Source organism: Podarcis gaigeae, assembly GCF_964106915.1.
Source record: "Podarcis gaigeae genome assembly, chromosome: 2".
Lineage (NCBI taxonomy): Eukaryota > Metazoa > Chordata > Lepidosauria > Squamata > Lacertidae > Podarcis > Podarcis gaigeae.
The window spans coordinates 84,167,335-84,182,969 of record NC_139679.1 but is presented as its reverse complement, the minus strand read 5'-3'; the positions used below and the strand labels follow the sequence as shown (position 1 = coordinate 84,182,969).

At 44.2% G+C, this 15,635-nt stretch overlaps 1 protein-coding gene across 1 annotated transcript in view; it reads left to right on the top strand.

Moving 5' to 3' along the window:
- Positions 1–15,635, top strand: part of DNAH12 (dynein axonemal heavy chain 12) — a 101,108-nt gene that overhangs the window by 509 nt on the left and 84,964 nt on the right. The window contains exons 2-6 of the mRNA XM_083727093.1: positions 2,465–2,640; positions 5,296–5,386; positions 8,055–8,081; positions 8,528–8,717; positions 10,944–11,019. Of these exons, the coding sequence (XP_083583219.1) occupies positions 2,465–2,640; positions 5,296–5,386; positions 8,055–8,081; positions 8,528–8,717; positions 10,944–11,019 (560 nt within the window). The remainder of the gene's footprint in view (positions 1–2,464; positions 2,641–5,295; positions 5,387–8,054; positions 8,082–8,527; positions 8,718–10,943; positions 11,020–15,635) is intronic.

The window sequence follows — 15,635 nt, the reverse complement described above, 5'->3', positions numbered from 1 at the left end:
CAGCAAGTTGTTGTTTTGTTTTGTTTTGTTTTACATATGCATGCTGCCCTTCATCTGTCCATCTCAGGGCAATTCAAAGCATAAAAAGACAAGATAAAAATTCAAAATAAATACATAATAAAAACTAGAACAGAACGAAACAAGAACCTTCTGGTTTATGAAACCCTCCTGGGTTTCATAAAACGAGATGAGCTGCTCAAAAGCAACATTCCTTTACCTCCAGCAACCCCACACATGCTGCGGAAGAGAAAAACACTGCACACAAGGTGATGCTGGTGCTAACTATTCAAGACGTGCCATGGCACTGACTGAGAAGAGGTTCTGGAACAAAATCCCAGTGCAGATGGATCTCCCCCTTTAAAACCAAGACAGTTACACGGACAGGGCTAGACAGAGGCACTTTTGCCTTCTCCACCCCACCCGCCATAGCAGCTACTCTTCTGTCTTCACAGCTTCTGCAGAGGACTTGAAAAGTGACTGGACTTACATTGGTCCATCTGGCAAGCTTAGTGCTGCTTAAAGTGATTTGTTCTCCAGGATTGCAGATGGAAGCCTTTCCAAACCCTACATAAATATACCAGGGGTTGACCCTGTGGCCTTCAGTGAGCTACAAGATACTACCCAATCATATGCATGGTTTCTGCTTGGAAGTAAGTTCCACTAAACCTGCAATCCTGTGCATGCTTACTTCAGAGTAAGCCACATTGAATACAGATGAATTTACTTGCAAATAAATACATATAAAATTGGGCTTGTAAACAAGCCTTTGGGAAAGGACAGTTCTATCCACATCAAGCTCAGCTCCCTCATATTACATTAGTTGGCACAAGATTTCAGTCCTAAATGCACAGTGCCTTATTATGCATGCTTAACTGGGAGTAAGCACTGTTGAACAGAAAATCACACTGCCATCTAGCAGAGCTGTTCTGAAAAGTGAAGGGCTCTTGTCATTAGCCCCAGTCAATGGCAGACTGGATCACTTGCAGACAAGTATGCAAGGCATTTTGAGGATAAAATTGCTTACCTCTGTGCTGAGACGGACTCTAGAGTAAATATAACAAGTCCAGGGAAGGTGTACAATTCGCTGGCTGGTCTAGTTTTATAGGCTCAGTTTCAGCTTTTGGATTCTGAGCATGTGGACAAAACACACAGTGGTATGGAGTATCATGTGCTCTCTGGTCCCTTTTCCTATGTGACTTGGGTGAACAAGCCAGAAGAGGTTGCCGGAATGGGTCTGATGTGTGATGAATGCATTGCTGCAGAAGAAGTTGGTGCCTGCCACTCTGAAGGAGGCAGTGGTGCAACTACTGCTTTAAAAACCCAGATTAGACCTGGAGGTTTGCAACAACAACTTCCTGGTTGCAAATATCCCCTTCTTAGGAAAAGTGGTCAAGTGGGTGGTGGCAGTGCATCTCCAGGCAGAGGTGTAGCTGGGGGGGCAGGGGGTGGAGGGCACTGGGCCCCACACTGTGGGGGGGCGGCACTTACTGTGGGGCCTGAAGCACACCTGAGCCATGCAACTCTCCTGGGAGTGATGTGGTGGCTTGGGCGCCTGTAGGCTCTGCTCTGCCCTGCTCGAAATGGCAGTAGGGGGCTTGCGTTTGCCTGCCGCCTCCCCCTCAGCCACCCTACAACTGAGAGGGAGGGGGGAGACAGAGTCCTTGGAAGCTCCGTGTAGTGCATCCTGTCCCGGCTTGCCCCACCCCAGGGAACAGGACATTCTCCACCCTGGGCACTCGAGCTACGCCGCTATCTCCAGGTACTCCAGGAAACAGTTTATGTAACTCAATTCTATTCTGGGTTCAGGCCTGGTTTGGGAGAAGAATCAGCCTTGGTTGCTCTGATAGATGATCTTTATTGGGAAAGAGACAGGGAGAGAGCGTTCCTGTTGGTTCCCCTCGATCTCTCAGCTGCTTTTGATACCATCAGCCATGGTATCTGTGAGTAGGGAGCTGTGACACAAGAGTGCTGTACTCTACTACAGGGTCACTAACACAAAGTGACATTTGGTAATACCTGCTTGACCCCTTAGGGTCTTTTGGGCTGTGAAGTACCATGGGGTTCTATTTTGTCTCCAATGCTGTTTAACATTTCTATGAAGCCATCGGGAGTGGTCATTAGAGATCTCTGAGATGTCATCAGTATGTTGATGATACTCAGCCCTGTATCTCTGTACCCATTGAATCAGGTAAGTCTGTGCAGCTGTTGGACCAGTGCTTGGATGCAGGGTGTGGAGTGGGTGCTGGATAAATTAAAGTGGAATCCAGAAAATATAGGGTCCTGTGGGTAGGTAGTTCCAAGGTCCAGGAGTTGGGGAGGTTGGCAGTTCTGGATACAGTTGCATTCCAGAGGTGCAGAGGAGCAGGTACATAAACTGTAAGTGCTCTTAGAACCATCATCATAATTGGATGCTCAAATACAAGTGCAGTTTAATCATATGAGCATTATTTCCTTGTTATTTTAGATGTCAGCTCCAGGAAAATCTTCACGCTCCCCTGATGATGACGACGACGACGCGTGGAATGTTCAGCTGCCACCTATAGCTTTGCCCTCCACATCCCAGGGTTTGACAGAAAAACAAAAAAAACTAATGCGATACCGAAGAGTCAAGGAACAGCAGAAGATGCTTAATCAGATCATGTAATATTCCTGTCTCTTTTTCTTATGTATTATTTCTTATGTATTATTGGTGTTCTCAGTCTAAGACGTAAGCAGGGCCATACTGAGTATCCCCTCACTCACCTCCAGTGACAAGCAGTCCCTTCCTCAGCATCAGATTATACAGCGTGGGTATCTGCAGAGAGATGGCCTTAGCGCATAGAGTTGTAAGTGTGAAAGCCCCTTTCATGCAAAAGTTTGTGCTGTATACATGGACATCAAGGGGAGGAGTTTATCAGTGCAGGGGGGGTGCTACTGCTTGTGACCCTGTTCCCCTCTTGTGTGTTGGTTTTTACACATGGGTATAGTGCCTGAACAGAGCTATTATGAAAGGACAAGAGTTCTCACATCACTCACTGTATCTTTTATCAAGTGGAAAGTTCTATGCGATGAGGATGGCTCCCATCCATGCCTTGAACTACTGCTGCCAGGAGGATACTGACATTTCAACCAGCCACTGGTGCTGGGCTTCTAACTGCTGCTAGCTATGCAGACATTGGCAGTTGAAAATGTGTATATCCACATTGTGAAAAGCTTTACTTGCTGATTTTTGTACATCATGATTCAATTTAATATTTCTATCCCGCTTTTCCAACAACAAATGTTGTGCTCAAAGCGGCTCGCAATAATCACAAAAAAGATATTGTGATAACTATACTATCAAACACAATAACATGTAAATAAAGCAAGCAACTTTATTTAATGATAAAAGCAAAAGAACAGACCAGGACAATTTTTATTTCCTGATCAGTTGGCAGCGTTACCAACCAGCCAGTTATGCTGCTTGGAGCAGCTTCACCTTGTTACCGGTACAACGGTTATCAACCCACACTTCATAATGCTAGTATGGTGTCTTCAAATCATTTGTGCCTAGATCACCTTCAGATTGGACTACTGTAATTCACTCTGCATGCTGTGCCAAGCCATAATTGCCATATCTGATGGGGTCAGCAAACGTTTTCAGCAGGGGGCCAGTCTACTGTCCCTCAGACCTTGGGGGTCAGATGATATTGGGGGGGGGGAATGAACGAGTACCTATGCCCCACAAATAACCCAGAGATGCATTTTAAATAAAAGAACACATTCTATTCATGTAAAAGCACGCTGATTCCCAGACTATCTGCAGGCCGGATTTAGGTGATTGGGCCAGATCCTGCCCCTGGGCCTTAGTTTGCCTACCCATGGATTAGATGATCCACCTTGCCCTGAAAAAAAACCTCCCCCTGATTCCATATAAGATTAGGACTTGTGAAAATTTGTTGTCTGTTGAACATCAAGAGTGATCTTTGTTCTTTACAATATAAAGATTCTAATTTAAAACTTTCTAGTGTAGGTTATTTAGAGAATAGACCCTTTGTTTAGTTTTATTATTTGTTAACTTCCCCCTTGTTCCTTATTTCTCCATCAACCTCAGTAAAGCTTCTTAAACTGATATTTTGAAATCAGTGACTGGGGAGTTACTTGGTAGCTGTCTCTTCCAAGATTGAAAATTCACCAGCAGCTCTTGGAATTTCTGCTCAGGAGGTAGAGTAGATTGAGAGGTGATAGCAGATGTGTAAGCTGGAGTGTTACAGCTTGGTATTGCCTTCAAGCCAGTTGAGCATATCTGTAGCACCTTCCCCAGGCATGCGTTCCTCATGCATTTGGTTCAACATCTGAATACCTTCATGTGCTACCAATAACTGAAGTGCAGTTGTTATACAATAGAAGCATGGCATTTTTAGTAGTGGTGTCAGCTTTATGGAGTGTCCTTCAGGAATGCACACCTCCCCCAAATCTCAGGGAAAACAAGTATCATTTTACTACTTCGTAGTTTGATATTTCTTATTCTGGTGATTTGTTTGTTTGTTATTTAGTAAGTAAGTATACCACCCTTCATCCAAGGATCACAGGGCAGTTTACAGTATAAAAACCTCAAAAATACATAATATATTAACAATACCCCCCTCCCAGTTTAAAAGGTCATAGGTTGTTTAATTAGCCACAGCCCACTGCAGATATAATAGGTTATTTCTTTTTAAAATAACATTAATAAAAATATAGTAATCAAGCTGTTTAAAGTAGTGGCCTACTGTACTATGGGACACAAGATTTAGCCAATCAGCATTGTGTAAATTCAGATTCTACTCCAGTAAATAAAGATTTTCCTGGTCCTGGGGAAGATGGATACATGTGTGTTACAAGCCTGGTGAGTATACTTCCGTAGCAGGCTCACTACCAAAATGATGTACATCAATACACATACATTTTGTTACAGTCAAATGTATGTTTCAAACGTTTCAATTTAGGGTAGTAAACAGACACCAGAGGCACTCCAGGGAATTTAGAATACTGGGCTATTGCCTTCTGTTGTCTGATTGTTGTATGAATCATTAACTTTATTGGATTAGGATCTTACCTGAAAGTAAGTTCTACAAAGATACACAGAGAAAATATGGACAACATAATGAATTACTATCTAACCTGGCCCACCTTTACATAATTTCGTTTGATTATTGCTGAGTGCCTATATGCTGATGGAATAATTGTGGAAGGGGACAGACAAAAGACTAAGGGACCATTTCTTTTGCTGTATCTTGTATTTCTGTTCGAATCATTGTTTACAGTTTTCAGATTTAACTGAAAATTTTACTTCAGAGTTAAAGAGACCCAAAGAGAGTATGAAGACGCCACAGATGAATTTGTTAGAAGAGAAGCCCCATCTCCTATTCCACAATTGCCTTTAACTGTACGTTTCTCATTTATTGAATAATTTCTTTGGGTTCTGTTGTTGTTAGATTATTGCAATACAATATGTGTGGTGGGCAGGCACAGTGCATTAATGACTTACTGTCCTCTTGAACTCAACCCAGCCTCGCCCCTTCCTTTGTCTTGGAAAATCCCTATTGCAGGCCTGCATTAAGAACCTTGCCAAGGAGTTGGTTCTAAAAGCTGTTTTCTCTCATAATAACCAGCCAGATTTTCTGGTTTATCATGATTTACTGTGAGTTAGTAGCATGCTAATGCATGTTACCTGGTTGTTCCCATGCACCTGCATGGAACCTGAATTCTGTAGTAAAGTTTCATCAAACACATAATCCACAAAGATTTTTGGTATATCTAAGACCTAAGCTCATGTTGCATCTTTGGGAGGAGGGCAGAGTTATACGCAAAGCACACATTGCCTCAGCCACTGTTCAGAGTAATTAGATTACAGTGGTGCCTCGCAAGACGAAATTAATCCGTTCTGTGAGTCTCTTCGTATAGCGGTTTTTTCGTCTTGCAAAGCAAGCCCATTGACAGCTTAGCGGATTAGCGCTATTAGCGGTTTAGCGGCTTTTAGCGGCTTATGAGCTTAGCGGATCAGCTGATAAGCAGCTTAGCTGCTTAGAAAAAGGGGGGGAGGGGAAAAACCCGCAGGAACTCGCAAGACATTTTTGTCTTGCGAAGCAAGCCCATAAGGAAATTCGTTTTGGGAAGCGCCTCCAAAACGGAAAACCCTTTCGTCTAGTGGGTTTTCGTCTAGCGAGGCGTTCGTCTTGCGGGGCACCACTGTATGTTCATGGGCATAGCTGGGGGCAGATGCCTCCCTTAAATCAAGTAAATAAATAAAAATATTTAACTAAAAGTAGAAACTGTAGAAAGATTTTGACAGATTTTTCTGAGCACTTGTGATCAAAAGGAAGTAATTTAAAACAATTGTTGTTGTGACATTTCATTCCGAATCTGCTAAACGGAGCCAGACAGAGGATGATGACAGGTGGGTGTCCTCCCCCCCAAAAAAAAATCCTGGCTGCTGCCCCCCCCCACAAAAATCCAAGCTGCGTCCATGTTTAAGTTCAAAATTCCTGTCACCTCCAGAAAATTTAGCGGAAGATTCTCCTTAAGCCAAAGAGGGATCTAGAGACTCAAGCAAAAATATCATGGATTCATACTTGCAAAAACAGTACCATTTGCTAATGCCCTCACTGCTAATGCTGTGTTTTGATAAAGGATTATGCATCTATACTCAGTACTAGTTGTCTCTGTGTGTATTGCACTTTTTGGTAGGTATTCCTGGCCTCTGAGTACAGCCATACCTCGGGTTGAATGTGCTTCGGGATGAACGCATTCGAGTTGCGCTCCGCTGCAACCCGGAAGTAACGGGGTGCGTTACTTCCGGGTTTCGCCACTTGCGCATGTGCAGACGCTCAAAATGACATCACCCGCATGTGCAGAAGTGGTGAAAAGTGACGCGCGCGTTCACAGATGTGCCATCACTGGTTACATTTGCTTCTCGATGCGAACGGGGCTCTGGAATGGATTCTGTTCGCATCTAGAGGTACCACTGTATTGTGTTTGTGTCCGTTGTGCAAGTGGACTAGTGTCCAGTTTATGGAATTGCATTTGATTGATAGAGATGGTTTTGATCCTAAATGCTTCCCTTCGCTTTCTCATAATAATATGTAACAAAGTTACTACAGGTGAGATTTGTAGTAATTTCAGGACCCTAACTGGCCCCCTCTTTTAGGATAGATCTCTGCAAATTTGCTTCCCTTGCCCTTTCCATTTTTCTCACCCTAGTAAATTTATTTGGATCCCTGGGTACGATTCAATTAAGTTGTGTTCGTGGAATGAGGTCCACTCACACAACAGGGCTCCCCCACCCTCTGCTCCCTATATGCCCTGTGAACCCCCTAAATCTGCTTTGGATGCTTTGGGCAACCCACCAAACAGGTTTCAAGGGAGGCATGGGGAGGAAAAGGGGCAAAGTCTCGTTGCATGATCAGACCTCATTTCATGCATGCATGTTGAATTCTGCCCCATCTGTTTGCAGAGCTGTACTAGTTGAATGAGCTACACTATTGTAAACTTAAGATACAGTGTGAAACAGGGAGCTTAGAGGCAAGGAAGTGTTTAATAGGAAAGTAGTTTTCCTGCCTTGAGTGAGAGATCAGCGTTCTTTATTGTTTCCTGCCTTAGTAGGAAGTTGTGCCTTGAACTGGTACAAAAGTTTATATAAAGCAAAATCCTAGAAAAACCCATGCATATACTTTGGTTATTATGAATATTTTAATTATCAAACGTGTTCACGGGCATATGTGTTTCAAGAATAACATTTAGCTTTTAAAAACTCATGCATAGCCATCAATAGGGTGTATTGGAGGCAAATGGTGTTTCAGTCAGCGCCAGAGAAGCTTGCAGTTGCTGATGATTCTCAGCCCCTATTGACATCAGCAGCTCTTATGTGTATTGCATCTACCAACCAGCCAAGAAGTGCTCAGTAGCATGGTGCTGAATGAAATGACCTCCCCCAGCAGTTATCAGTAAAAACATGCCTACCCCCACTGGGTGCCACTGCAAACAAATGATTTCTTGTTCTATTTTGTGATTATTTCTTAATTTATATAACATATTTTGTTGCATTTCCCTCACAGATGAACAGTGAGCAGAAACAAATAAGAGTAAGTGTTGTTTTTTTAACTTGTTGCAAGATTCTGATAGTAAAACACTTTCTAAAGAGTGTGTACATAAGGAATTAGAAATTATGTAAATATGTCCAATATCTATTTGCCGATCTCTATATGGAGAAGTAACATAGGCCTGGTTTGCAGGTCACAGTAAGCCAAACTATGGTTTACTGGGACCATGTGAACAAGTGAGCTGCTTTTCCCCTCTCTGCTATTCTTTACTCATGCACTGTGTGCTGAGCTAAACCAATATAATTTATGCTGTTTGTATTCTAGGTGTTAGATTATATAGTCCAGCAACGTTTACTTTTTTACTTTTTTGCTAATACTTTTTTGCATTTAACTGAAAGAAAGTTGCCTAATTTTCTTAATAACTGATCTGGTCGTGTCAACCAAATTGTGTTCATGATCATTTCATTGTCATTGTCATGTCATTTCAGAACAACTATCTCTTTTTGAAGAATTGTGTTGAAAGTAATCCAGTGGTGCCTATTCAGCAAGAGTGGTTAGAGTCCATGCTCACTTTGGTACCTAATAATCTAATGGAAGGCAAGGGCAGAATGAAATTGGTGGAAGAGCTCTTAGCTGAGATAACAAATGATTATGAAATGAGCATGAAGAGATACATGGGTGAGTTCCACTAGCAATATTGTCTCATGTCTATACAAGTTATATTCCACCTTATGTTTATGTTGATACTGCAAAACATCCCTTAGCAAGTTGTTTTCCCCATATAATACCTACAAATGCTTTTGTAGAACATAAAACATATTTTATAGCTGGTATTTTATTTTAGAAGAGCAGTAATGTAAATCAAACAATAATAGTTTCAGCTACATAAAATCTTGACAAAAGAGGTACCAAAAACTACATTAATTTTTGTCTTTATCACGTTTTCTGCATTCTAATTTTCTTCAAAGCATGCTTTTATTTTTGTTCTTAATAATTGTTGGTATTTGCATAGCACATCACATACATCACCTCAGTACAGTAGCACCTCTGCTTACGTTACCGTCGGGTAACATAAACTTTGGGTTGCGAAAGCGGCAAACCTGGAAGTGTTTCGTTGCACGCGCATGCTCAGAAGCACTCTACTGCACCGCGCACATGTGCAGAAGCGGTCTGCCACCGCACATGCATGCACAGAAGCGGTCCTTCCGATTGCAGAAACCTCGGGATCCGACCGGAGCTCCGGAATGGATCCTGTCTGCAACCGGAGGTATCACTGTAGTGCTGTCAACAACTGTAGTCATTTATTTATTTATTTACTTTTATATCCTGCCTTCCCTTCAATGACCCCAAGGCAGCGCACATAGTTCTCATTCCCATCTTACAATGATCCTGAGAAGTATTTTAGTCTGAGAGATAGTCAGTCCATGGCCACCCAGGGAAGTTCATAGTCCAGCATTCTAAATAACTTGCATCTTAAGCAAGTGTTTGTTTCTGGGGATCCACACAAAAATGTGTAAAGTCAGGAAGCACCCCCCGGGCTGCTTACCTGGCTTTGGGAAGGAGGTATGAGGGTTCTGGCAGTGTTCTAGAGCCATGTCCCCACTCAGTTCACCAACCCTGGTAAGCAGGGTGCCAGGCTCTGGGGAGAAGCCATGAGAACTCTAGGGCACTGCCAGAGCCCTCACACTTCCTTCCCAAAGCCTGGTGCCTGCCTTACCCAGCTTTAGCAAGGAAGAATTAGTGCTCCGACAGCATCCCACAGCACTCACTCACCCCTTCCCAAAGCCGGGGAAGGCTTTGACCGCAGCTCTGCATGAGTTGGTTTGAGAATAAATAAATGGAGGGTGGGTTACTTCCACTCTTCATTTATTTATTCCCCACCACTCCTACCTGCGCAAAGCTGTGATCACGTAAGATAGCTCAGTTGGTAGAGCATGAGACTCTTCATCTCAGGGTCATGGGTTTGAGCCCCACATTGGGCAAAAGATTCCTACATTGGAGGGGTTGGACTAGATGATCCTCATGGTCCTTTCCAACTGTACGATTCTATGACTTAGTGATTCTAAGGTGCGAGTTACCTGTACTACATCACTGCCATTATTATCACCATCCCTATATTGTAGGTGGGGGCTGAGGCTAAGAGATGGTGGTTTACCTGCTTGTGGGTTTTCCAGGGGTATTTGGATGACCCCTATTGGGAACAGGATACAAGTGAGTTCATAGTTAAGGCAAGACTTGAGCTTGCGATTTCATAGTCTCCACACTGCTGTCGGACTTGCGTTCGACCAAGCGACTCCTCCGGTCTATTCCTCCAACGATGATTAACGACCTGAGACTTTGATAAGGCTCCAAGCACGTTCCCCATTACGCAGAGTATCCAGCACAGGGAAGGACGAGATAGTATGAGATACATAGCTAAAGAGTTTTATTTCTCGCTACGCAGACAGAAAAGAAACATCCCCTCTCTGTGAGAGCAGAGAGCAACTGAACAACAAAGGAACAGGAAACCAGTAACATCACATCTGTCTCCTGTCTTCCGTGAGACTTCTAACAGTCTGGAATGTCTCTGGAATGCAAAACTGAGTCTTGTTATTCCAAGAGCACTGCACAGTGGCAACACACAGAAACCAACATCTGCACCCATACTTGACACATGTCAATATGTTGTTGTTTTTTTTAAAACCAAATCTCTGTTTACTTAACAAATGTGCTAATATAAAATGCATAAGCTGTTTTCCCGTAGTACCTGAGGGAACACATTAAAAAATGTAACAGTCCTGTTGATTTGGTTAGTAGGAAATAATAAAAAAATGAGGTCACATTCTTTAAAGTAATGTTTCCTAATTTATAATATTGTTACTCCCTTCACTTGTATAAATGTTACAATTTATACATATGTTACAGTGCGAAGTGTTCTTGTCAAACCAAACGTAAAATTGCTTGAATATGAGAAAGAGGAACCTTTGCCGGTTGAACCTGTGTGAGTAAATTAAATTAATGAATGCTTTAGGGTCTAATCAACCCACCATTTGAATGTATACCCAGTACAAGGCACCCTACTCACATCTGTAGTTTGCTGGTGGCTAATATTGAGATGGTAATTCACTATGAGCTGGTTTAGACATAATACTAAGTCATAGTTTTGTGTTAGAGACATGGGCCTACTCTTGCTTCCCCTGCTTTAGTGCAAATATAAGGAAGAGTTTGAAAGCATATTTTTTCCTGATTTTTGCTAACCAAGTTTGTCATTATGTCCAAACTGGGAATTGCAATTAGTTTTAACTATGATTGATCTGAACGATCTTTGATTGTAAACCATGGTTTCAGCCATATTTAAAATTAACTACAATTTGTTCCAGTTTAGACATAATGACAAATTATGGTAATTTGAAAACAAAGAGCAGATTTTTAAAACATAATTTAATAGACGTTCCACATCATTATTCCATTTGAGTGAGCATATGCAGTTGGAGCAGCAAAAAGATCACTGGAATATGAGGCTAGGGATTGAAAATATAATCTCTTGAAAATTGAGTTTCCATGTCCTTGTATGGATATGGTAGTTATACCTTTAAAATGGATTAAGACTGTGAACATGAAATTAGTTACAGCAGGAGGTGTGAGCGGGTTGTGAGGGTGTGACCCTTGGCAACAAAGAGAGGAGGGGATACACTGGCTGCAGCTTTAATCCCATCTTTTGTGATTAAATTTGTGGATGCCATGTGCAAGAACTAAAGTATGCCTTAGGCCTATAACATCACCAAAGAGAGCATACTTTTTCATGTGTCTGCTGAAATGAATGCAACATGTGCAAAAACATGATGTTGCAATACTCTCACTCGTTTAAATGGGTCCTATGCAGGAAAAGCTAAGGAAAGGTTTCCTCTGCTATGACCTGGCAGATATTTAAATGAGCAATGCTGTGGCTTGGAATTGAGTACAGTGGTGCCCCGCAAGACGAATGCCTCGCAAGACAGAAAACTCGCTAGACGAAAGAGTTTTCCGTTTTGGAGGTGCTTTGCAAAATGAATTTCCTATGGGCTTGCTTCGCAAGACGAAAATGTCTTGCGAGTTCCTGCGGTTTTCCCCCCCTTCCCCCCTTTTTCTAAGCCGCTAAGCTGCTTATCCGCTAAGCCGCTAAAATAATAATAATAATAATAATAATAATAATAATAATAATAATAATAATAATTTATACCCCGCCCTCCCCAGCCAAGGCCGGGCTCAGAGCGGCTTACAAGCAATAATAAAAACAAGATGAATGATTACAACTTAAAAACAAAAATAAAATACAACATTAAAATAATGGAACATTAAAATATTAAAATGTAGCCTCATCGCAGGAGAAGGAAAAGAAAGAAAGAGGAGGGGAAAAAAGAGAGAGAGAGAGGGAGGGAATCAAATTGGCTCCAAGCCAAAGGCCAGGCGGAACAACTCTGTCTTACAGGCCCTGCGGAAAGAAATCAGATCCTGCAGGGCCCTGGTCTCATGAGGCAGAGCGTTCCACCAGGCCGGAGCCAGAGTTGAAAAGGCCCTGGCTCTGGTTGAAGCCAATCTAACTTCTTTAGGGCCTGGGACCACTAGGGTGTTATTATTTATGGACCTTGAGGCTCTCCGTGGGGCATACCAGGAGAGGCGGTCCCGTAGGTACGAGGGTCCTAGGCCGTGAAGGGCTTTAAAGGTCAAAAGCAGCACCTTAAATCTGACCCTGTACTCCACCGGGAGCCAGTGCAGCTTGAAAAGCACTGGGTGAATATGCTCCCATGGCAGAGACCCCGTCAGGAGCCTCGCTGCAGCATTCTGTACCCGCTGGAGTTTCTGGGACAGCTTCAAGGGCAGCCCCGCATAGAGCAAATTACAGTAGTCAAGCCTGGAGATGACCGTCGCATGGATCACTGTGGCCAGGTCGGGGCGGGAAAGGTAAGGGACCAACTGCTTGATGCGGCGAAGGTGGAAAAATGTTGCCTTGGCTGTTGCTGTAACTTGCGCCTCCATGGAAAGGGAGGCATCAAGGATTACACCCAAACTCTTAACGGAAGGCAATGGCACTAATTGGGCCCCCGCAAGAGAAGGGAGTTGGTCCCTCATCCCCATGCCATCCCGACCTAGCCATAGGACCTCTGTCTTCGAAGGATTTAGTTTCAATCGGCTCCCACGAAACCATCCAGCCACAGCTTCCAAGCATCTGGTCAGTGTGTTCGGGGCCGAGTCAGTGTGGCCATCCATCAGCAGATAGAGCTGAGTGTCATCAGCATATTGGTGACAGCCCAGCCCATAGCTCCGGATAATCTGGGCAAGGGGGCGCATAAAGATGTTAAAAAGCATCGGGGAGAGAATTGTGCCCTGCGGCACTCCACACACCAAGGAGTGGCGCAACGACATTTCCCTCCCTAATGCCACCCTCTGTCCCCGACCAGAGATAAAAGAGCACAACCAGTTACAGGCTATGCCCTGTATCTCTACATCTGCAAGGCGGTGGTCCAGAAGATCATGATCGACCATGTCAAAGGCTGCTGACAAATCTAAAAGGATCAGCAGTCCTGACCCGCCTCGATCCAGTTGTCTACGGAGATCATCTGTTAGGGCAGCCAGAGCCGTCTCCGTCCCAAAACCAGGACGGAAACCGGACTGAAATGGATCTAATGCCGATATTTCCTCCAGAAACCTACCAAGCTGTTCAGCAACCGCTCTCTCAATTACCTTACCCAGGTATGGAAGATTTGAAACTGGGCGGTAATTGGATAGGTCTAAGGGATCTAATGAAGTTTTTTTTAAGAGTGGACACACCACTGCTTCCTTCAATTCCCCTGGGAATGTCCCCGTGTCAAGGGACAAATTGATAATTTCAACCAGGGGGGTCCGCACAACATCTGGACACTCCCTAATCAGCCAAGACGGGCACGGATCAAGGAGGCAGGTGGTGGGCCTACCAACTTGGAGGAATCTATCCACATCAGTAGGGAGTATTCGATCGAAATGGTCCAACACTGGACCTGAAGTCAGTCGAGGGGCCTCCAGTTCAGTCACTGTATCTAAATTGGCAGGGAGGTCACGGCGGAGCAACAGGACTTTCTCCGCAAAAAAAACTCGCAAATGCCTCACAGCTGTGGGTCGAATTTGTGCTTAAATTTGGTTGTCCTCCTAAGGACGTTATTGACCTAATTATTTTAAAAAGTTGTGCCGGGTGAGAGCTAGCGGATGCAATGGAAGCTGCAAAGTAAGATTTCTTAGCAGCTTTCATAGCCATCTCATAGGCTTTCATAAGCGTCCTATAAGATGTTCTTGAGGATCCGTCACGAGTCCGTCGCCATAATCGCTCTAGCCGTCTGAGATCCCGCTTCATTTTCCGGAGCTCCTCAGTAAACCAAGGGGCCCGGTTTCGACGGGGTCGCAGAGGGCGCTTAGGCGCGATCTCATCAATGGCTGCCAAGAGCCGGTTATTCCAGTCCTCAACAAGATCATCTAATGAGTCGCCAGGAGAAGCAGGGTTCCGCAAGGCTTGTCGCAATCTATCAGGATCCATCAGTTTTCGCGGACGAGCCCAAATGGGTTCGCCACCCGAGCTGGGGAGGAGCGGGAAGTCTATCTTGGCTTTCAGAGCGTAGTGATCAGATCATGGCACTTCCACAGCAGGGAGCATGATCACATCTATGCCAGCCCCAAAGATCAGATCCAACGTGTGGCCTGCTTGATGAGTGGGGCCCAGAACAACCTGGGAGAGCCCTAGTGTTGCCATGGAAGTCACTAGGTCCAGAGCCTGTGAGGAGGGAGTGGCATCGGCATGGACGTTGAAGTCTCCCAAAACCAGTAGGTTTGGGAACTCCAAGGCCCAGCCCGCCACCACCTCCAGCAGGTCTGACGGTGGCTGCAAAAGCCGCTAAACCGCTAATAGCGCTAATCCGCTAAGCCGTCAATGGGCTTGCTTCACAAGACAGAAAAACCGCTAGATGAAGAGAATCGCGGAACGGATTCTTTTCATCTTGCGAGGCACCACTGTACTCCATTGTGATGGATAACCACAAACTGAAACCTCTTTTTTAAAAACTGGAAACATTTTATTTTTTTATTGGGAAACACAGCACTTTCTTTAAATGATCTGAAACATTAAATGTGCTGCAATAGTCCCCCCCCCCCTTATTTGTAGCATTTGAATTAAATGATTGCAATTATTGGAATTTCAACTTTTGAAACCACAGAGAGGCAGTATGCTTCTGAATACCAGTTACTGGAAACCACAGGGGGGGGAGAATGGCTGCTCACCCTTTCCAGGTGGGTGGTGGTTGCGGACCTTCGCCCCATCCACCACCGCCAGCGGCAGAAGCCCATGTGCTTGCCAGCCATTAAGGAAATTACCCAGCCAGCAGAAGTACTGAGCTGGATTCCCTTCCAGAAAGTCAAAACTAAATGGGCCAATCAGAGGCCCTGCTGGAGGGGCAGTGCCTTGCCGCCTGGCCAGCCATTGGCTGTGTGTCATGCCCACGCAGGCAGCAATGCACAAAAAGCCAGCTGTGGCTGCTCTCTGCAGCACATTCGACCAAAGAGAATACTGTTGCACTGAGATCTTGCTTGTGGGCATCTCATAAGCATCTGGTTGAC